This window comes from Bos indicus x Bos taurus, chromosome 29, assembly GCF_003369695.1.
Source record: "Bos indicus x Bos taurus breed Angus x Brahman F1 hybrid chromosome 29, Bos_hybrid_MaternalHap_v2.0, whole genome shotgun sequence".
NCBI classification, from domain to species: domain Eukaryota; kingdom Metazoa; phylum Chordata; class Mammalia; order Artiodactyla; family Bovidae; genus Bos; species Bos indicus x Bos taurus.
The window spans coordinates 70,808-94,134 of record NC_040104.1 but is presented as its reverse complement, the minus strand read 5'-3'; the positions used below and the strand labels follow the sequence as shown (position 1 = coordinate 94,134).

At 46.4% G+C, this 23,327-nt stretch overlaps 1 protein-coding gene across 4 annotated transcripts; it reads left to right on the top strand.

Annotated features, from left to right (window-relative positions):
* On the top strand, positions 1-23,302 carry SIRT3 (sirtuin 3). Of its 4 annotated transcripts, none has more exons than XM_027532065.1 (7): positions 1-294; positions 7,487-7,675; positions 7,765-7,997; positions 10,504-10,604; positions 19,785-19,946; positions 21,107-21,316; positions 22,804-23,302. In XM_027532065.1, exons 2-7 carry the CDS (start codon positions 7,629-7,631, stop codon positions 22,825-22,827), a joined length of 777 nt encoding a protein of 258 aa, XP_027387866.1. In that variant the 5' UTR covers positions 1-294; positions 7,487-7,628; the 3' UTR covers positions 22,828-23,302. The 4 variants fall into 4 exon arrangements, with proteins under 4 accessions (XP_027387866.1, XP_027387864.1, XP_027387865.1 ...); XM_027532063.1 differs by lacking the exon at positions 1-294 and adding an exon at positions 728-863; XM_027532066.1 differs by lacking the exon at positions 1-294 and adding an exon at positions 737-835.
* The last annotated feature ends 25 nt before the right edge of the window (positions 23,303-23,327 follow it).

The following is a 23,327-nucleotide window of genomic DNA, read 5'->3' as shown; positions in this document are numbered from 1 at the left end:
TCAGCTTTAGGCGCCGGCTGGTTGTCATAGTAACCGAGCCTCTTGGCTTTGGAGCCAGTTCTCTCCAGGGTTTGTAACGGATTTCCCCTCGAGGCTGGCCGTGCTACTGAGGCATTGAAGAGTACGGGCGCCTAGGTCGAGCTGGCTTTGTGACCCAATGTTCTTGATTCAAGTGAGGTTAACAATGCCACCTTCCTAGTAGTGGCTTGCGAGGACTAAGTATAAATATGATGCCTGACCACAAAAAGCGCTCCCCAAAGTGTTAGTTCTCATCTCCATCTCAACAGAAAAAAGGTGAGAGCGAGGGTAGAGAATGCAGGTTCCAGGTTTGGTCTTGGGAACCAGAGGCTGGAACGCAATAGAATAGGAAACCGCCCCCACCTGACGTCCACCTCCACCTGGGCTGCTGGGACGGGGAAAGAGAACGTGAGGCTAGGGTAAGGGCTCGCGAAGACCTGGCGAAGGTGCGCTTGGAGGGGCGGGACGAGCTGAGCGAGACGGCCAGGAAGGACGCGCAGGAAACACGCACAGGGGCGGGGAAAGAGCGGGAGGCTAAGGAAAGGGCGCGCTCGCGGGGGGCGGGGCGCGCTCGCGGGGGCGGGGCGCGCTCGCGGGGGGCGGGGCGCGCTCGCGGGGGGCGCTCGGGGGGCGGGCGCGCTCGCGGGGGGCGGGGCGCGCTCGCGGGGGGCGGGGCGCGCTCGCGGGGGGCGGGGCGCGCTCGCGGGGGGCGGGGCGCGCACGAGACCCCTGGGCACCTGACATTGCGCACTGCGGAGAAGCATGGCGTTGTTTCCTCGTTCAGCTGTTCCAGCCCTCAGGTTCTGGGGCCTGCGAGGTGCGCGGGCGTGGACCCGCTGGCCTCGGTTCGTTCCGGGCGGGGGCGGCTGCGGTGCCGGGCGGGGCCCAGGGAGGAGACCGACCCCCTCAGGCGAGCAGGGATGTCAGGCCCCCCTGTGTGGTCAGCGGGACGATTGGAGAACCTGAAAATGGCGAGTCACGGCTCAGGCGGCTCTGAAGGGCGTTCTGGAGTCCCGGACGGCAACGGTTTCTCGTTTCTTCCCAGGGGTATTTTGGACGTGTGTAAACAACACTTAATGTTCATTCTTGACATCCGGACCCCGTTTTAGTTAGATTCTGTTCTGTACCTTTTTTTTTTTTTTCCACTTAACGTGTTTTGGGGTTACTTCCATTCTAAACTTAAATGCTTTCTCAGTCTTTTATGCTAATCTGTAGAATTCCATTCTTTGGACGTTTCATACTTAATTTAACCAGTCTCGTGTTGAAAATGTTTCTAATCTTTAGTTATTACAAATAGTGCTGTGTTGAATAACCTTGTTCGTACTCCACCTTTTGGATAAATCTCTAGTAGTGGAACTCCTGTGTCTACATTTTATTGCCCCACATAAACGTCGTGCAATTAATATTCCCACCAGCATATGTTCATACCCTTCCTCAGGTTCATACACAGGAATTGCACATTTTGAATCCTTGTCTAGAAATCGGACGTACAAGTGGAAAAATCTTAAGACCATAGTTGTTAATCACAGTTGTTAGGAAACTAACTTCATGCCCAATAATGGACAAGTATTTCAGTAAATAGTGGTACATTCACTTAATGCCTTCTTACACAACTACCAAAAATACTGAAGAGTTTTAATAAAGAGATACCAAGGAGGAGTCTTTCTTTCATCCAAGAAACTTATCATCTACCAGACTGTTCCAGATGCAGTGATGGAGCAGGGGTCAAATTGTTGCCTCCATGGAGCTTATTTCAGTTTCAGAATCTGCAGGCAGTTGTGTGGTTGGGGCATGGCTAAATAGTGACCTTATCAATCAGTAAATCCTTGCCACCACTTGCAGCCCAAACTGGAGGCATGAAGGTACCTGAGAAGAGCAGTTTGCTTGCATAGGCTGTCTACAATTTGAAATTTCTGCCCTTTGAGCTTGTATCTTAGGGGCTCCTGTTTGAAGGTGTCCTTTGTCTCCATTTCCCAAGCAGCATCTGTGCTTGCTCCTCAGCTTACCCCTACTCTGAGTAGATCTCATTCCATGGAGCATTTACTTTAAGTCATACACCTTCAGTATTTTCTAGACGTTTGGTTAAATTCAGTCCATGTGTTTTTCAGTGGCGGACATTTTACTTGTGTAAATGAGAAGTACACATTAAGTACCCTAAGTGATACCTTGCACTCGACTAGGCACTCAACAATGGGTTTTATTTCAATACCAGCGAGAAACTTTTGAGTTTTCCACAGACACCAACCGGATGTCAAATGTAACTGAACTCTGACTCCGTCAGCCTGGAGACAGCACCAGGTTCCGCAGGTTAGGGGCTCAGTCCCATAGGACGGACATCGCTTCAGCCACTGACCCAGGTCCACTTGTGCTTCTGACCCACTGACTACAGGTCGGAGCTTCCTGTGACCCCTCCTCTGATGTGATTAATTTGCTAGAGCCGCTCACAGAGTTCAAGAAACCGGTGTACTTAGTAGATTGCTAGTTTATTATAAAGGATATTAAAAAGTATGAATGAACAAGCCAATAAAGAGATACCCAGGCTGAGGTTTGGGAGAGTTCCAAATGCAGGAGCCTCTGTCCCTGTGGAGTTTGGGGCCTGGCACGTGGAAGCTTTCTGAACCTCTTGTTTTTGGGTTTTCATGGAGATTCCAACTCTCTAATTGTGGTTGGTTTCCCTGGCAACCATACCCCATCCTTAGGGGATTTCCAATAATCACCTCATTAACATAAACTCAGCCTAGTTGTAAGAGGCTTGTTATGAATAACAGGACACTTATTTCACTTCATAGCTCTGAAGGGATTTCAGGGCCTGAGGCCAAAAGACCAAATACTGTAACAAAAGGTGTTCCCATTGCTCTTAGGAAATTCTAAGGGTTCTGGGACTAAGACTGAAAATATATATTGTTAGATATAGTCAAAGCTATGGTTTTTCCAGTAGTCATATATGGATGTGAGAGTTGGACTATAATGAAAGCTGAGCGCCGAAGAATTGATGCTTTTGAACTGTTTGGAGAAGATTCTTGAGCATCCCTTGGACTGCAAAGCGATCCAAAGAGTCAATCCTGAAGGAAGTCAGTCCTGAATATTCATTGGAAGGACTGATGCTGAAGCTGAAACTCCAATACTTTGGCCACCTGATGTGAAGAACTGACTCACTGGAAAAGACTGAGGCTGGGAAATATTGAAGGCAGGAGTAGAAGGGGGTGACAGAGGATGAGATGGTTGGATGGGGTCACTGACTTGATGGACATGAGTTTGAGCAAGCCTTGGGAGTCGGTGATGGACCGGGAAGCCTGGCGTGCTGCAGTCCATGGGGTTGCAAAGAGACACAACTGAGCGGCTGAACTGAGCTGAATAGATACATATAATTCTAAATCACAGTATCACAACTTTCCTCTGATTCCTTTTGTATTCCCCATAATTTGCATTTGGAAGGAGCACAGAAATGTTTGCTTGAGGACCTTAGGTGAACAGATGTTCTTGACGCCATGTGAAGTGGACATTTAATAGCTGTGGTTGTAGCCAGAGCCATCTTTTCCCTTCCTAACTATGGTTTTCACTGGAAACCCCCCTTCGGAGATTTCACTGATGTACACTCAGGAGAGCTGCCTTGTCTGGTGCTTTTATGGAAGACTTGGGTGGAGGAGCACTTTCCTCAGAATCCATGGGCATCTCTGGAAGAGCATGGGGAGGAGTGGGAAAGCATTGTTTCTCCGCTGTGTCTCCTGTGCTTCCTGCTGGGACATTTACAGCTGTGGGTTTTTCAAAAGGCTGCTGGAATAAGCTCTGGCTCCCTTGCATTTGGCTTTGGCAGCCAAGGCTCAGGGTGCTGAGTGACTTAATGCGGCAACAGTGACTAGGGCTCTGACTCCCCTTTTGGTGCCCTCAGCCCTGCCTTCCCTTGCCAGTTCCTCTTTCTCATTACATACTTTTCTGAGGCCTGTTCTTTGGAAAACCAAGATGATGGTTTGCCAGGAGAGGCATCACAAGTGGACTGAGTGGCCAGTGAGCTCCTGAGTTGCACTGTCATTGACTTCAGAGTGGACTGTGCGAGGCAGCTGTGCACTGTTACTTCAGGAGGGCAGGGGTGACAGGCCCTAAAGTGAAGAAGGGGAGCCAGAGTTGTCACTCTTCAGAGGAGGGCAAAGGTGACTTCTTACTGGGTTGGGCAGTGGCTTTATGAAGGAGTGGCCTTGGCTCTGGGAGATTCTAGACATGCTGAGGGGTAAAAAGGTCTTTTCAGGTAAAGGAGCTGGGTTTAGAGTGAGTACAAACCAGGAAAAGAGAGGTCTATGAGAGGGAGTAGTGGGCCTGAAACTGTCACTGGGGTGGGGTGTGTGGTGCTAAGATGCTCTGGCGCTGTGGGGTCCGAGGGCATCAGGGAGAACCTCAGCAGCAGAGTGTGAGCAGGTGAGTGTGCAGATTGTGCAGGAGCGAAAGGAAAACCAGAGACAACGGGCAAACAAAGTGAGCTAGGACCACACTCCTGGAAGATAAGCTCTGGATTGTCCTGGCCTGGATCTGAAGATACGCCTTTAGGGTGCTTATTTCTTACCTGTGTCACAAATGATAAAATAAATACTCTCTTCCCTCTTTTTGTGTCTGTATTCACTTCAGATTTATCAATCATTTGGGGTGGGTTTTCGTTTCAGTTTGTTTAATCTCTTCCTGTCAGGGTGGAGGGGTCTATACTGAGGGCCGAAGTCCTAGGTGTGGGACATCAGGGCCTTCTGGAAGATGGGCGTGGTGGCTGCCAGCCTTGGGGTGAGAGGCAGATGCTCTGTGGAGTGGGGCTGGCCGTCTTGAACTCTGGACAGGTTGCCAACATGCTACCAGCAGGTGATGAAGTTGTGTAGCTCAGGTAGATGCCAAATGAGGCCCTGAGAGCAGATCAGGCAGTCTGGCGCCTTCAGGCCCGCACTGGGCTCTGCCTGTGCGCCCTGCGGCTGCAGACTTGCCTCAGGTGGACGTGTCCAGGTGCTGCGCCTGTTGTGCAGCTTGTGTTGTCTCTGTCGTCTTTCTGGTGCTTCCTGGTTGTGGAGCCTCTTAGTCCTGATGCCTCTCCGAAGCCTGTGGCATCTTTATTGTGTGTTTTGCTCTTTTTCTCTTGTGGAAGACTATCTCATACTCCAAACAGTTAGTATTGTGAGTGTCTCAGCTCCTGGCTTCTGCAGATGACCTGAGACTCCTGGAGTTTTGCAGGGTAACCCCCAGCTCCAGTCGGCTCTTGCCTTGTCTGGGTTGTTTCATATGTTTGGCTGCTATAAAAAATGAGCAGCCTTCTGAATGGCTGCGAACATAGAAGATGGAGGCTCTGCAGCTGTTTGAATCCCTCGGTGTCAGGATATGAGTGTTTCTTTTTGGAATGGTGTCTTGAACCTACTTAATTAACATTCTGTTAATATTTGGCAAAGATGGGTACAGTAAAGGACAGAAATGGTATGGACCTAACAGAAGCAGAAGATATTAAGAAGCGGTGGCAAGAATACACAGAAGAACTATACAAAAAAGAGCTTCATGACCCAGATAACCACGATGGTGTGATCACTCACCTAGAGCCAGACATCCTGGAAGGTGAAGTCAAGTGGGCCTTAGAAAGCATCATTACGAACAAAGCTAGTGGTAGGCGATGGAATTCCAATGAAACTATTTCAAATCCTAAAAGATGATGCTGTGAAAGTGCTTCACTCAAAATACCAGCAAATTTGGAAAACTCAGCAGTGGCCACAGGACTGGAAAAGGTCAGTTTTCATTCCAATCCCAAAGAAAAGCAACGCCAAAGAATGTTCAAACTACCGCACAATTGCACTCATCTCACATGCTAGCAAAGGGATGCTCAAAATTCTCCAAGCCAGGCTTCAACAGTACATGAAATGTGAACTTCCATATGTTCAAGCTGGATTTAGAGAAGGCAGAGGAACCAGAGATCAGACTGGTTTGATCATCATCAAAAAAGCAAGAGAGTTCCAGGAAAACATTTACTTCTACTTTATTGACTATGCCAAAGCCTTTGACTGTGTGGATCACAGCAAACTTGTAGAAAATTCTTAAAGAAATGGAAATACCAGACCCACCTTACCTGCCTCCTGAGAAATCTGTATGCAGGTCAAGAAGCAACAGTTAGAACTGGACATGGAACAACAGACTGGTTCCAAATTGGGAAAGGAGTACGACAAGGCTGTATATTGTCACCCTGCTTGTTTAACTTATGTGCAGAGTACATCGTGTGAAATGCCAGGCTGGATGAAACTCTAGCTGGAATCAAGATTGCCAGGAGGAATATCAAGAACCTCAGATATGCAGATGATACCACCCTTATGACAGAAAGGGAAGAAGAAATAAACAGCCTCTTGATGAAAGTGAAAGAGGAGAGTGAAAAAGTTGGCTTAAAGCTCAATATTCAGAAAACGAAGATCATGGCATCTGGTCCCATCACTTCATAGCAAATAGATGGGGAAACAATGGAAACAGTGAGAGACTTTATCTTTTTTGGGGCTCCAAAATCACTTCAGATTGTGACTGCAGCCATGAAATTAAAAGACATTTGTTCCTTGGAAGAAAAGCTATGACCAACCTAGACAGCATATTAAAAAGCAGAGATGTTACTTTGCCGACAAAGGTCTGTTCAGTCAAAGCTATGGTTTTTCCAGTAGTCATGTTTGGATGTGAGAGTTGAACTATAAAGAAAGCTAAGTGCCAAAGAATTGATGCTTTTGAACTGTGGTGTTGGAGAAGACTCTTGAGAGTCCCTTGGACTGCAAAGAGATCCAGCCAGTTCAATCCTAAAGGAAATTAGTCCTGAATATTCATTGGAAGGACTGATGCTGTAGCTGAAACTCCAATACTATGGCCACCTGATGCGAAGAACTGACTCATTGGAAAAGACCCTGATGCTGGGAAAGATTGAAGGCGGGAGGGGAAGGGGATGACAGAGGATGAGATGGTTGAGTGGCATCACCGACTCAATGGACATGAGTTTGAGCAAGCTCCAGGAGTTGGTGATGGACAGGGAAGCCTGGCGTGCTGAAGTCAGTGGGGTCACAAAAAATCGGATGTGGCTAAGTGACTGCACTGAATATTTGGCGTAAAGTCTGAGATGTTTAATTTGCTTTAAATGTCACTGAGTATTTGTCACATCCTTTCTATGTTAGGGTGTATGGCTCTGCAGAGAGCATCCCCAGATGTCTTGGCTCTAGCTTGAGCCTTCACTAGCTTTTGATAACAGGAATTGTGAAATGATACTTTTCTGAATTGCACAGTTCCCATTAACCTGAAATTTTTGCTCCCAAATAGATCTTGATGTCAGAGTTTCTGTTTTATCCCACGATAAGAAAGATGGTCGTTTGTGGGGTGGGAAGGAAGTGTAGTCATTCTTAGTGGTGGGGTTGGTGGAAGGCAGACATTGCTCATTCTTGCCGGCATCAGCTCGATTATCATCGGTTACCTGGCTGCTCTCCTTTTCTATCAGTATTCCAGGTGGAGGATGGTCCATATCTTGTTTTGCTGGTGCCTCAAGTGACACTGGAGGGGGAGACCACAGTCAGAAGAAGTTTCTCCTGCAGGACATCGCTGAGCTGATTAAGACCAGAGCCTGCCAGAAGGTGGTGGTCATGGTGGGGGCCGGCATCAGCACACCCAGCGGCATCCCAGACTTCAGGTGCCTTGCACTCCCAGAGCTCGTCCCACAGCTCCCTCCACTCCCTGCTGTCTCTTGAATGGCTCAGAGCCTCTCGCTTCTCTCTGCAGGTCTCCGGGGGTTGGCTACTACAGCATCCTCCAGCAGTACAAGCTCCCCTACCCTGAGGCCATTTTTGAGCTCTCCTTTTTCTTTCATGACCCCAAGCCATTTTTCACTTTTGCCAAGAAGCTGTACCCTGGGAACTATAGGCCCAATGCTACTCACTACTTCCTCCGATTGCTACACGAGAAGGGGCTGCTTCTGCGGCTCTACACCCAGAACATCGACGGGCTCGAGAGAGGTGAGCCTTGCTCCTGTTCCACACCTTTTCGCTCCCGCAGGGAAGGCTCAGGTGCCTGTTTCTAGGTAGGGCTGAGGCCTAGTTCTTATTCCCCATCCTTGTGGCTGATTTTGACCCAAGAAGTTTTGCCATCATCTCCAGCAAAAATGTCCTCTTTGTGTTTTAAGTATCACTGTTAGGACCTCATTGGTGGACCCACTTTCTAGGTCGTGAGTTTGGGATAGAGCTAAAGTTGACATTGGGAGCTTCTGGTTTTGTTGATCTGATGGTTTTCTTTTTTCAAGTTTTCATTATGGAATTTTTTAAGCACACAGTGAGATGTATGTGATGAATGCTCATGGCCTCGTTATCTCATCATGGCCAGGCCTGTTTAACCTGTGTCCTACCCCCATCTTCTCTCACCCCTGAGTATTTTGAAGCAAATACTCTTTATCATAAATTTAATCTATAAATCCAGCAATGGGTATCTTTAGAAGGTAAAGACTTCTAAAACACAACCGTGATATCATTATCACAGAAAGAAGTCACTAACAGTTCCTTAATATCAAATTCAGTGTGGTGATTTCTTGACTGTACCTAGATGGTGGCCACGCGCAGTGACTCGTGGGTCATGCTGACCTCTGGCCGTGCGCCCTGGAGAAGCAGTTGCTGGGCCTTTTCTTTTCTGCAGTTGCTGACAGGCAGCTCTCAGCAAGCCAGTGGCAGCTCAGCCAGGCTACAGATGTGTTGTGAATTGAAAAAGAGCTGTCTCAACTCCAGAAAAATGTTTACTTGCTAGAAGGACTCTACAACTTGGAACCGCATAGGCAGTGGGGATGATCTCTTTCCTGGAAATGCAGCAGCGCAGGCTTGTGGGAAGTGGGAGCGTGCGGCTGTGACCTTCACATGTGTAGAGTGGGGACGGTGGGGACATGGCAGCAAGAACCAGGTCTTCATACCAGTGGCCTTCCAAAGCTCATGGTGGTAACAGAACTTGCACGATAAGTCACCTTTTGTTTGTTTTTCCACAGGTTTTGGGAAATGTATTTATATTAGCAGTATTTTCTTACTCTTGGTGTCTGTAGCATAGAAAATGTTTTTCTTGGTTGGGTGTAATTTGATCTAGACTTACGTCAAATGTTTTTCTACTGCGTTTTCACAGGCTTTTTTTTGCTATTCATTAATTAAAAAAAAGTCCATACATTAACATGAATCAGCCATAGGTATATATGCGTCTGCTCCCTCTTGAGCCTCCCTCCCGCCTCCTGCCCCTGTAGGTTGCCACGGACGCCCAGCTGAGCTCCCCGAGTCATACAGGGAGCTATAAGAAGGAATGCGTCTGAGAGCGGGTTCTCACCGGCGGCCCAGTGTACAGTAGTGGCGTGTGTGTTTCCATGCCGCTCTCTCCATCTGTCCCATCCTCTCCTCCTCACCCTGTGTCCCTAAGTCTGTTCTTTATGTCTGCATCTCCACTGCTGCCCTGTAAATAGGTTCATCAGGACCATCGTTCTGGATTCCATATACATGCATTAATATACGATATTTGTTTTTCTGATTTACTTCACTGTATAATAGGCTCTAGGTCCATCCACCTCGTTAGCACTGACTCCAACACATCCCTTGTTATAGCTAGTACTCCACTGTCTGCATGTACCACAGCTGCTTTATCCACTCGTCTGTCGATGGGCATCTGGGTTGCTTCTGTGTCCTAGCTATTTGTAGATGGTGGTGCAGTGAACATTGAGGTACTTGTGTCTTTTCAGTTATAGTTTCTCAGAGTTTATGCCCAGTAGTGGGACTGTTGGGTCATACGGTAGTTTTATTCAGTTTTTTAGGAATCTCCATATTGTTTTCCATAGTGGCTGTATCAATGTACATTCCCACCAACTGTGTAAGAGGGTTCCCTTTCCCCTACATCCTCTCCAGCATTTATTGTTTGTAGATTTTTTTGATGATGGCCATTCTGACTGGTGTGAGGTGGTATCTCATTGTAGTTTTGGTTTGCAGTTTTTTAGTTATGAGTGATGCTGAGTATCTTTTCATGGGCTTCCCTGGTGGCTCAGATGGTGAAGAATCTGCCTGCCATGCAGGAGACTGGGTTTGATCCTTGAGTTGGGACAGTCCCCTGGAGAAGAGAATAGCAGCCCATTCCAGTATTCTTGCCTGGGAAATCCAATGGACAGAGGCTTCTGGTGGGCTATAGTCCATAGGGTTGCAAAAAGTACCAGACACAACTGAGCAACTCACACACACACACACACACACACACACACACTTACGAGCTATGTTGATAATTTTTTCCACGTGCTGTTAGACAGACTTTGTTTTAACTGTGATTTGGCTCCTTGTCAGAACCTCGTCACGGAGCTTATTCTGATCAGCGGGCTTTTGTCTGTGGGCTATAGAGGTAAGGCTTCCACGGAGGGCTGAGGCTTCTCCTGGGGGCCTGCCACGCCCAGAGGTGACACTGAGGGGCTTGCGTCCCCGCCCCAGAGGCAGCAGCACTTACCTTCAGTTTGAATTTCAGCATCTGGCATCCCTGACTCAAAGCTCGTTGAAGCTCATGGATCCCTTGCCTCTGCCACCTGCACCGTCTGCCGAAGACCCTACCCAGGGGAGGACTTCTGGGTAAGTTGTCACAGAGACTTCTTTTCCTCTGCACTTCTCACTGGGAGTAACCTTGAGAAGTGGTATTTTATAAGCATTGTGTTGGAAGGACAACAGAACAGTAATACTATGAAAATGATTTTCTTAAATTTTAAAATAAAAAATCAATATTTACTTGTCAAAATTAAGGCAGTACAGACAACAAGGATTTACTGTACAGCACAGGGAACTATATTCAGTATCTTTGATAACCTATAAGGGAAAAGAATAAAAAGAATATACACACATATGTGTGTATAGTTGAATCACTTTGCTATCAGCTGTACTTCAGTTATTTTTTAATGTGCAAGTCCTAACTCCCAGTATCTATAAATACAAACTTATTGGGCCATAGGATATTTGTAGATTAAAAAAAAATTAAGCAAATACAAAATATGTAGGGAAAAGTGAATCTGCCTTCTGACAGTTCCTGTAGCCCATTGGATATGTGTGTGTATGTATAAACATACATGCACATTTCTATGTACCTACACCCACACACAATTAGTTTTTTCCATTAATGGGATAACTAATATTCACATTGCTTTGTCCCTGAGCAAAATTTCATAGATAACCTTGTGTCAGTAACTACAGCTCCGATTACTGTTTTTGGTTAACTATAGAGCGTTGCTATTGTTCATTTGCTGTGTCGTGTCTGACTCTTTGTGATACCGTGGACTGCAGCATGCCAGGATTCCCTGTCCTTCACTATCTCCCAGAGTTGGCTCAAACTCATGTCCCTTGAGTCAGTGATGCCATCCAACCATCTCATCCTCTGTTGCCCCTTCGCTTCCTGCCCTCAATCTTTCCTTGCCTCAGGGTCTTTTCCAATGAGTCAGTTCTTTGCATCAGGTGGCCAAAGTATTAGAGCTTCAGCTTAGCATCAGAGCTTCCAATGAGTATTCAGGGTTGATCTCCTTTAGGATTGACTGGTTTGATCTCCTTGCTGTCCAAGGGACGCACAAGAGTCTTGTCTAGCACCACAGTTTGAAAGCATCAATTCCTCAGAGCTCAGCCTTCTTTATGGTCCAACTCTCACATCTGTACATGACTACTGGAAAAACCATAGCTTTGACTATATGGACTTTTGTTGGCAAAGTGATGTCTCTGCTTTCTAATACGCTGTTTAGGTTTTTCATAGCTTTTCTTCCAAGGAGCAAGTGTCTTTTAATTTCACGGCTGCAGTCACCATCCACAGTGATTTTTGAGCTCAAGAAAAAAAAGTCTGTCACTGTTCCATTTTTTTCCCCATCTATTTGCCGTGAAGTGATGGGACTAGATGCCATGATCTTAGTTTTCTGAATGTTGAGTTTTAAGCCAGCTTTTTCACAATACAGAGCCTTGATGTACTCCTTTCCCAATTTTGAACCAGTCCATTGTTTCATGTATGGTTCAAACTGTTGCTTCTTGACCTGCAAACAGGTTTCTCAGGAGGCAAGTAAGGTGGTCTGATATCCCCATCTCTTTAAGAATTTTCCACAGTTTGTTGTGATCCATACAGTCAAAGGCTTTAGTGTGGTCAGTTAAACAGAAGTAGATGTTTTTCTGGAATTACCTTGATTTCTCTGTGATACAACGGATATTAGCAATTTGATCTCTGGTTCCTTTGCCTTTTCTAAATCCAGCTTATACATCTGGAATTTCTCTGTTCACGTATTATTGCAGCCTAACTTGAAGGATTTTGAGCATTACTTTGCTGGCATGTGAAATGAGCGCAATTGTATGTTAATTTGAGCATTCTTTGGCAAAGCATTTCTTTGGGATTGGAATCAAAACTTAATCTTTTCCAGTCCTGTTGCCACTGCTGAGTTTTCTAGATCTTCTGGCATATTGAGTCTGGCTAATGTTTTGTCAATTTTGTTTATCTTCTCAAAGAACCGGCTTTTAGTTTTATTAATCTTTACTATTTTTTCTTTCATTTTTTTTCATTTATATGATTTATTTCCATACTAATTTTTTTTTGTTCTTCTTTTTTGAGTTGTTTTAGGTGTAATGTTAGGCTATCTATTCGATGTTTTTCTTGTTTTTTAGAGGTAGGATTGTATTGCTACAGACTTCTCTCTTAGAACTGCTTTTGCTGCATCCCGTAGGCTTTGAGTTGTTGTGTTTTCATTGTCATTTGTTTTCAGAAATTTTTTGATTTCCCTTTTGATTTCTTCAGTAACCTGTTGCTTATTTAGAGATGTGTTGTTTAATCTCCAAGTGTTTCTTACAGTTTTTTTCTTGTAATTGATATCTAGTCTCATGGCATTGTGGTCGGAGAAGATGCCTGATACGATTTCAATTTTCTTAAATTTACTGAGATTTGATTTGTGACCCAAGATATGGTCTGTCCTGGAGAATGTTCCATGTCCACATGAGAAGAAGGTGTATTCTTCTGCATTTGGATGGAGTGTCTTGAGGAGATCAATGAGATCCATCTCATCTAATGTATCCTTTAAGACTCATGGTTCCTTATTAGTTTTCTGTTTTGATGATGTGTCCACTGGTGTGAGCGGGGTGGTAAAGTCTCCTGCTTTTGGTTTCTGCCTTTACGTCTGTTGGTGTTTGTCTTATGTACTGCGGTGCTCCTGTGTTGGGTGCAGAGGTATTTACAGTTGTTATGTCTTCCTCTTGGGTCGATCCCTTGATCATTATGCAGTGTCCTTCCTTATCTCTTGTAATACACTTTATTTTAAGGTCTGTTTTATCTAATATGAGGATTGCTCCTCCAGCTTTCTTTTGCTTCCCATTTGTGTGGAATATATTTTTCCATCCTCTCCCTTTCAGTCTCTGTGTGTCTTCAGGTCTGAAGTGGGTTTCTTGGAGACAGCATATGTATGGGTCTTGTTTTTGTACCCATTCAGCCAGTCTGTGTCTTTTGGTTGGAGCATTTAATCCATTTTCCTTTAAAGTAATTATTGATACGTATGTTCCTATTGCCATTTTCTTAATTGTTTGGGGTTGATTTTTATCTTTTTTCTTCTATTTCTTGACTATATAAATCCTTTTAACATTTGTTGTAAAGCTGGTTTGGTGGTACTGAATTCACCTACCTTTTGCTTGTGTGAAAAGCCTTTTATTTCTCCATCAATTTTGAATGAGATCCTCGCTGGGCACAGTGGTCTTGGTTGTTGATGTTTCCCTTTCGGTACTTTAAACATATCCTGCCATCCCTTCTGGCCTGCAGAGTTTCTGCTGAAAGATCAGCTATTAAACATATGGGATTTCCCTTGTATGTTACTTGTTGCTTTTAATGTTCTTTCTTTGAGTTTAGTCTTTGTTAGTTTGATTAGTATGTGTCTTGGTGTGTTTCTCCTTTTGTTTATCCTGTATGGGACTCTTTGTGCCTCTTGGACTTGATTGACAATTTTCTCATATCCTTTCTTTTTCTCTTCTTCTTCTGGGACCCCTATAATTTGAATGTTGGTGCATTTGAGATCGTCCCAGAGGTCTCTAAGACTATCCTCAGTTCTTTTCATTCTTTTTACTTTATTCTGCTCTTCAGAAGTTATTTCCACCATTTTATCTTCCGGCTCACTGATTCATTCTTCTGCTTCAGATATTCTGCTATTGGTTCCTTCCAGGGTATGTTTAATTTCAGTAATTGCGTTGTTTGTTCCTGTATGTTTATTCTTTAATTCTTCTAGGTCTTTGTTAATTGACTCTTGCATTTTCTCCATTTTGTTTTCAAGGTTTTTGATCATCTTTGCTATAATTATTCTGAATTCTTTTTCAGGTAGTTTGCCTATTCCCTCTTCATTTATTTGGACTTCTGTGTTTCTAATTTGTTCCTTCATCTGTGTAGTATTTCTCTGACTTTTCATTATTTTCTTTTAACTTATTGTGTTTAAAGTCTCTTTTTCCCAGGCTTCAGTGTTGAATTCTTTCTTCCTTTTGGTTTCTGCCCTCCTAAGGTTGGTCCAGGGGTTTGTGTAAGCTTCCCATAGGGTGAGATATGCGCTGAGTCTTTTCTTTTTGTTGTCGGTTTGTTTTTCCTCTGCTGGGCAAGGCTGAGTGAGGTGGAGTCCTGTCTGCTGACGGCTGGGTTTGTACTTTTGCTTTGTTTGTTGCTTAGATGCGGCGCCCCGCACAGGGCGCTCCTGGTGGTTGGGTGATGCCGGGTCTTATGTTCAGGTGGTTTCCTTTGTGTGAGTTCTCGCTATTTGAAACGCCCTAGGGTTAGTTCTCTGTTAGTCTAGCGTCTTGGAGTCAGTGTTCCACACCAAAGGCTCAGGGCTTGATCTTCAGTGCCGTCTCAGAGAGGGCCTGGATGGAGGAGGACCGGCAGGCCAAAGCCGGGGGCCTGTAACACACAGTCTGGGAGAGTTCCCACGTGGATGCTGGAGGACCTCACACAGCGGCCTGGGCTAAAGGCAGGCAAGCACCGTGTCTCCTGTCCTCTAGACAGTGGTTCATCCAAGTGTGATCGCCAGACCTGCAGCCTTGGGCTCCTGTGAGCACGTGTTGGTGTCCCTGTGCTGTACTTTAGATTCCACATACAAGTGATATCATATGGTATTCAGTTTTCTCTGTCTGACTTCGCTTAGTATTATGATCTCTAGCTCCATCCATGTTGCTGCAAATGGCATTATTTAATTCTTTTTAATGGCTGAGTAATATACCATCGTGTATATATATACCATATCTTTTTAATCTTAGAATGGCTTTTTTTTTTTTAAGTAGAGTAAGGTAGAGTGGAAAATCTTAAATAAAGGTGAAACTGAAATAATGACATGGCACAGAATCCTGTCTTTTTTTAATTGAGATGAATTCACATAACATAAAATTAACCATTTTAAAGTCTACACTTTATTGGTATTTAGTATTTTCACTGTATTGTGCAAACACCACCTCTGTCTACTTCTGGAGTATTTTCATCACCCCCCAGGAAAACCCTGTATCCAGTAATCAGTCAACCTTAATTCCCTCCCTGAACCCAAGCCCTTAGCAACCACAGATCTTTATGATTATTCTTATTATTTTATTGAAGTATAGTCAAACCAGTCAATCCTAAAGGAAATCAACCCTAAATATTCATTGGAAGGACGGATGCTGATGCTGCAACTCCAATATTTTGGCCATCTGATACATGAAGAGCCAACTCATTGGAAAAGACCCTGATGCTGGCAAAGACTGGGGGCAGGAGGAGAAGGGGGCAACGGGCTGAGATGGTTGGATGGCATCATAGACTCAATGAACAGGAGTTTGTGCAAACTCCAGGAGATGGTGAGGGTCAGGGAAGCCTGGCGTGCTGCAGTCCACGGGGTTGCAGAGAGTGGCCACGACTGAGTGACTGAACGACAAATGGCAGCAGCTGGTTGGCAGTGCTGTTAGTTTCGAGTGCACAGCACAGGGGTTCAGTTTATACGTGTGGATCCTTTCAGACTCTTTTCCCATGGAGGTTATCACAGATTATGAGCTCCCTGTGCTATATAGTAGGTCCTTGTTGGTTATCTGTTTTATGTTTTACATTTAGTAGTGTGTATATTTTAAACTCCTGATTAATTCTCCCTACCACAGTTCCTCATTGGTAACCATAAATTTGTTTTTGAAATCTGTGTCTTTTTTTGTTTTGTAAATAAGTTCATTTGTATCATATAAAAAATCGGATTCCATATACGAGGGACACTACCTGATACGTGTCTGCGTCTGACTCAGTATGATAATCTCTAGGTTCATCTATGGTGCTGCAGATATCATTATTATTCTTTTTTAATGGTTGAGTTATATTCCGTTTGTGTGTGTGTGCCACATCTTCTTTATCCATTCCTCTGTCATTGTGTCAGTGTTTCATTTAGGTTGGCGATCATAATTTTGCCTTTTCCAGAACGTCGACGAGTTGGAATAACACAGTGTGCGGCCTTCTCGTTGACTTCTTTCACTTAGCGTTATGTATTTAAGGTTCCGCCATGTCTTTTCATGGCCTGATCGCTGTTTTTTTTTTTTGAGACTGAGTTGAAAAAGTTGGCTTAAAGCTCAACATTCAGAAAACTAAGATCATGGCATCTGGTCCCATCACTTCATGGCAAATAGATGGGGAAACAGTGGAAACAGTATCAGACTTTATTTTGGGGAGGCTCCAAAATCACTGCAGATGGTGATTGCAGCCATGAAATTAAAAGATGCTTAGTCTTTGGAAGGAAAGTTATGACCAACCTAGATAGCATATTTAAAAGCAGAGACATTACTTTGCCAACAGAGGTCCGTCTAGTCAAGGCTATAGTTTTTCCAGTAGTCACGTATGGATGTAAGAGTTGGACGGTGAAGGAAGCTGAGTGCCCAAGAATTGATGCTTTTGAACTGTGGTGTTGGAGAAGACTCTTGAGAGTCCCTTGGACTGCGAGGAGATCCAACCAGTCCATCCTAAAGGAGATCAGTCCTGGGTGTTCATTGGAAGGACTGATGCCGAAGCTGAAACTCCAATACTTTGACCACCTCATGCAAAGAGTTGACTCATTGGAAAAGACCCTAATGCTGGGAAGGATTGGAGGCAGAAGGAGAAGGGGATGACAGAGGATGAGATGGCTGGATGGGCATCACTGACTTGATGGACATGGGTTGGGGATGGACTCCGGGAGTTGGTGATGGACAGGGAGGCCTGGCGTGCTGTGATTCATGGGGTCACAGAGTCGGACACGACTGAGCGACTGAACTGAACTGAATATTCCATTGTCTGGATGTAACACAGTTTGTTTATCCATTGGCCTACTAAAGGACACCTTGGTTAATTCCAGGTTTGGTAATTATGAGTAAAGTTGTTACAAACATCCACATGCAGGTTTTCTGTGGATGTGTTTTCAGCTTTTTGGGTAAATACCAGGCACTGTGACTGCTGACCCTGTGCTAAGACTGTGTTTAGTCTGTGTCTTCCAAAGTGGCTGCCCCATTTTGCATTTCTAGCCACAGTGAATGTGAGTTCCTGTTGCTCTGCATCAACAACACTTGGTGTTGATTTTGGCCGTTCTTGTAGGTGGATAGTGGTATCTCATTGTTTTAATTTGCAGTTTCCTAGTGACACATAACAGAGAAGGCAATGGCACCCCACTCCAGTACTCTTGCCTGGAAAATCCCATGGATGGAGGAGCCTGGTAGGCTGCGTTCCATGGGGTCGCTGAGAGTTGGACATGACTGAGCGACTTCACTTTCATGCATTGGAGATGGAAATGGCACCCACTCCAGTGTTCTTGCCTGGAGAATCCCAGGGACGGGGGAGCCTGGTGGGCTGCCGTCTATGGGGTCGCAGAGTCGTATGGGGTCGCAGAGTCGGACATGACTGAGTGACTTAGCAGCAGCAGTAGCAGCAGTGACATATAATGTGGAAGTTGTTTCTTATACTCATTTGCCATCTGTATCTTTTTTGGTGAGGTCTTGGGCCCATTTTTAAATTGAGTTGCCTATTTTCTTATTGCTGAGCTTTAAGAATTCTTTGCATTATCAGATTTGTCTTCTGCAAGTATTCTCTCCTAGTCTGTGACTTCTCTCATCCTCTTGACGTTGTCTTTCACAGAGGAGAAGTTTTTCATTTTAATGAAGTCTGATTTACCATGTTTTCCTTTCCATGATCATCTTTTTCCATATTGTATTGGCTAGTCTGAGTCTCCTGCTTTCTGTATAAACTTGGGAAGCACTTTCGCTCTTCTCTGACTATCTGAGAGCTCCTGTCTGGGGGGTTTCGCGCTTCACTGTCTCCATGTTGTTGTTCGGCCCTCAGTTGTGTCTGACTCTTTGTGACCCTCTGGGCTTCTGTAGAGCTTTCTGAATCTGTAGTTTGATATCTTCTTCATTTTTGCTTAAAAAAACCCAAGCCCTCAGTCATGGTAATTCCTCTGGACAGTGGCTGCCCCACACATGTGGACCTTGTATTCCCTCTTTAGACCCTGGGTTAAAACCTCTGAGATGGGCTCACGCTCTGCCCAGAAGCCTTGGCCACTCTTTTCTGCATCCTGTCTTGTTCCCCTGGGTGCTGCATTCTGAGTCTTCCTCCTGATCTACTTTCCAGTTGATTGATACACTGTTCTTCCATAGAGGATAAAGCCCCTCCACTGAGCTTTAATTTTCAGTACTGTACATTTTATTACTTCAAGTCCTATCTGGTTCCTTTCCAAATCCACTGCAATACTTTGTATAGCTTTTTATCTCCAACAAGTATTTCAAACCTGTCCTTTAAAAAATTTAAGCATAATACAATTTTTATGTGGATCTGCTAATATCTAAAGTCTTTGAACAGTCTGTTTCTTTTGTCTGTTGTTTCTGCTGCTCCTTACTGGGTTCAGCCTGCAAAAACAAATTTGCATTAGCAGTAAAGGTTTACCTTATAAGGCAAGTGTCTTTTCCCTTAGTTTCCTCTTCTGATGTCTAGCCCAAGCATGAACAAGTGTAGCAGGATATGACGACTCACACTGCTCCACCGTGGCCTGCAAGTAGGAGGTCTGTGGATGGTGTTGAGAGTCGTGACTCCAGCCAGTGAGTTCAAGCTGACCTGAATGTCTTCAGGGCTAAGGTCACGTCAGGATCGCTTCAGCTGAAATCAGGGACAAATTTATACAGTCGTTTTCACTGACTAACACCTGTTGTAAGCCAGATACCTACAGAGTGCTGCTGAGGACTATCTAAGTAGTACAGTTGACTTTGAACATGGGTTTGAACTGTGTGGGTCCACTCATACATGGATTTTTAAGAAAATAACTGTGAACTCTGGGACTATATGATCCACAGCTGATTGAATCACGATACAGAACCACAGATATGGAGGAACCATGTGTACAGAGGGCTTAACCTACATTTTGTGCAGATTTCAGTTGTGCAAAGGGTTGTTGCCCTGGCCCCTGCGTTGTTTGAGGGTCGGCTGGGTTTTCTCACCAGCTGAGTGTCTTCTGACAAGCGCTCCTGCAGAGTGCAGAGCATAGTGTTCAGTGTGTCAGATGTCACGTAGTATCCAAGATCTGCTTTCAAATACTGCGACCTCAAAACAAAAAACTTACTGCCATCTCCCCAGACTCTGGGGGCTGTATGAGATAAAGCTGGCAGTGTTAATAGCTGCTGAAGCCGGGTTCTCCATACACAGGGCCTCACTGTGCTACCGTCTCGCTGTGGGGACTGACGCGTCCTCAGTGAGAAGTTGGTTTTCCCTTTTCAAGTGTGCCGTGTGGCTCCCTTGGCCCACTCTCTCTGTGTCACCAGGCCGACGTGATGGCGGACAGGGTCCCCCGCTGCCCCGTCTGCTCTGGCGTCACGAAGCCTGACATCGTGTTCTTCGGGGAGCCGCTGCCTGCTAGGTTCCTGCTGCATCTGGCTGACTTCCCCATGGCAGACCTGCTGCTCATCCTTGGGACCTCCCTGGAGGTTTGTCAGCAGGCCTAATGGTGCACAGATGTGTGGGGAGGAGGCTAGCGAGACAAGGCAGAGGAAGTGAGGGCTGGTGGGACACTCTGGGGCCCTACCTTTGGAATATGAGTGGATTCATCATGTGAGGAAGCAGTGGTGTTCCAGGCCGAGAGAGCAGCAGTCTGCGTGGGAGGACGGGGGGAAGGAAGGTGTCCAGAGTGTGGGTGGGCACGACGCGTGAGGGCAAAGATGTCAGGCAGGAGCAGGCTTCCAAGGTCACATCTATCACAGAGACCGATTTTCTGTAGAAGCAGTGAAACCAGGGGTGTATCTGGTCATCCTTGAGATCAGAGAGATCTGGGAACAGGATGAATTGAGCACATGTCCAGGAGGCTGAGCATAGTCACACTTGGGGACTGTGCGAGATGGCAGGGGGAGGAGGGCTGGACTTCGAGCCTGGCGTCTTGAGGACTTTAAGAGGGAGGTGTCTGTCTCTCCTGTGGGAGGTCAGGGCCTTTGCTGAGGAGTCTGGATTGGGGTTGCTGAATTCAGTTCTGCACATGCGTTTGAGGTGCTTGGGAGATGCATCTGGACTGGACGTTCAGGAAACTTCTAAAGGCTGTGATGAGACCCTGAAGGCACTGTGCCTAACTGGATTCAGGCACTACGGGGGCAGAGGGGCCAGAAAGACCTGTGCCCAGGCCTCCAACCAGCTAGAGACCCAGAGCTGTGTGTGTTTTCCCTGAGTTTGCCAGGCCCTGTTGTAGCGGGTGCCTCGGGAGCCCCTCAGTGGCGGTCCCTCTGAGGGTCGGGCACTTGCCCTCAGGGAGCAGGAACAGATAGATGGGCTGTCATGTCCCTGGTGAGCCGGGAGAAGACACTGCGTGGACGGGGAGGGCAGGTGAGATGGTGTGGGTGAACTTCAGCAGGGAGACTGCAGGAGCCAGGAGAGCAAGGGGCGTGGATGAGAGGCAGGCTCCGGGGAGGGGGAGACGCAAGGATGCTGAGACCAAGCAGCAGGAGCGCTAGCGCAGAAGTGAAGCGGTGCCGGGTTTTCTCCGTATCCATGGTCTCACCTTGGTCAGGCAGTACCTCCAGGGCCTCAGGGACTGTGGCACAAAGGTCCTGAGGGCCTGGGAAAGTGGGCACCCGCTCCTCATGTTTGGGCAATTTTTCAGGTGGAACCTTTTGCCAGCTTGTCCGATGCTGTGCGGAGCTCGGTGCCCCGACTGCTCATCAACCGGGACTTGGTGGGGTCCTTGGCTAGGAATCCTCGGGGCAGGGACGTGGCCCAGCTTGGGGATGTGGTCCATGGTGTGAAAAGGCTGGTGGAGCTTCTCGGCTGGACAGACGACATCCAGGACCTCATCCAGAGGGAAACTGGAAAGGTATGGCCTGCTGCACGGTCACAGGAGGGGTCTCTTCTGCTCCGGGGTCTGGTTGACCTCGAGCAGAGCCCTGTTTGGCTAACACTGTCGCAGTAACAGGTAATGTTGCTGTTAACTCCACACCAGGCACCTCCGGGCCGTCTGTGTGCTTATTACTGGGGTGCTCTGATTCTTATTCCCGCCATTTAGACATGCAGAAACTGCCACCTCGTGCCTGCTCTGAGGGCCGATGAGGGTCCAGGCCCACGGGGCTGTCGTTCTACAATCATCACACTTCAGCTCTTTGTACCCTAAGCTGAAGGAGCACCACACAGCTTCAGGCTAAGATGTGGTTCTCAAGTTCTCTGAACCAGTATGGGATGATGCTTTTAGGACAGTGTGAGAGCCATTGACTTATCTACTGGCGGTAGTAAGCCAGAGCCTTCATTGCTCTAGATATCAAACCTCCTACAAGTGAAGTTTCCCATGAGAATCAGTTGGCATGCATAGCCTTCACGTGAGGGGTTATTTTCTACAGGGGCAGCATTACACGGTGCAGCCCGTCTCTCAAGAGGATTGTTCACGATTACAGCCGGGTGTAGCACTGCCCCAGGTGGACCTCACCAGAGCGCTCACGGCTTCGTCTCGGGAAACCTCCCTGCCTTTGGCTGTGCCCGGCCTCAGGGCTTCAGCGCCACGGGTCGGCCCTTTCATCTCCACTGGCAAAAGCCCCAGCCTCTGGCTATAATAGGCTCTTTTCTTACCGGTTTGGACCAAAGTGAGCATATGAGGCTTTCTAAGGCTATGAGAACTTGCAGTGTATGTTTTCATGGAGTTAGACATCATTGCCCCTCAATCCAGAGTCTGGCTCTTAAGGATTAGCTAAAGGGTGGTGTCACTTCTCAGTTCATTGGAGGAAATAAAGACCATCGTGTCTGTCACACTGCTGTATCACCTAGTAAAGTCCAGCTAACACGACGCTTTGTCTCCAGAGGAACAGTAGCAGATGCCTCACTCACAGGAGAGTAGAGGCCTCGGTCATATCCACTTGGCAGCTTACACAGGAGCCTTTCCTTACCTAGGGACTGACTTCCTCCTTTCATATAGTCACAAGTCAAGTAGTCGCTATGGGCTTTTGGAATTAGTCCTAAAGGATTTGACCTGAGCCATTTTCTAGTTCCAGAGAAATTTGTGTACTGTTATGATTTTAGGGGTTTATTTTAAAAGAGTTGCTGCCCAAGAGTAAACACTAAGGGGTGAATGGAAGTGAAAGGTGGATCTCTTCCAAATAGTGAATGTTCTTGAGCACGTGCGCCTCAGTATGTCTGTACTGGTTACTTAAGCAAAGCCCTACTAGCCGCCCAGTTTTGCCCAGCCCTGCTTGGCATCATCTTAACTTGGCTGCATAGCATTTGCAGACAGAAAAGCTTCCGTTTCACGGAACTTTGATTCCAGGCCCTCGCACGTGCCCAGTGTTTTCAGTAACCGACGTCCTCTTTGTGTTCCAGTTTGATGGCTGGGACAGACTGTGAGGAACGCCTCTCACACCAGAGGTTACTTGGGAGTCACCGCCCATTTCTGATGAAGACTTCTGCTTGAAGAAGAGCTCGGGCACGTTTACAAATTGTGGCTGAACCAGGACACGCAACCTGAGGCTGCCCCTGGAGTGTCTTCCCGGGTTGTAACCCCGTGCACTCAGGGCCACTCGCCACAGATTAATGGCACTGCCTGGGCTGACGTTGCTGTTTAACTCTTCACGCTGCTGAAGCTCTCAATGTCAGAAGCTTTCTCCTGATGGCGAATCTCTTGAATCAGACTGCCTAGAACCCCAAGTTGGGATCCATGTGAAGGGCAGGATCAACATCTGTCCACTGGGGTGAGCAGCTGCAGCCGCCTTCTGGGAGTGGGTCTGGGTCCCAGGTAACGCGCTAGTCTTCTGGCCTCTTTAGTAGGCTTATTTTTAGTCTGTCCTTCTTTTCCGGCATGAAATAAATTTTAATGTAGAAACTGGGCATCCCTTCATTTTTGTCAC

Excerpts from the sequence above, each read along its gene's own strand:
- SIRT3 (XM_027532063.1), top strand. The coding sequence starts at position 781 with ATGGCGTTGTTTCCTCGTTCAGCTGTTCCAGCCCTCAGGTTCTGGGGC. Across the intron at positions 7,676-7,764 it reads AGCGGCATCCCAGACTTCAG|GTCTCCGGGGGTTGGCTACT; the intron begins GTGCCTTGCACT and ends TTCTCTCTGCAG. Across the intron at positions 10,605-19,784 it reads ACCCAGGGGAGGACTTCTGG|GCCGACGTGATGGCGGACAG; the intron begins GTAAGTTGTCAC and ends CTGTGTCACCAG.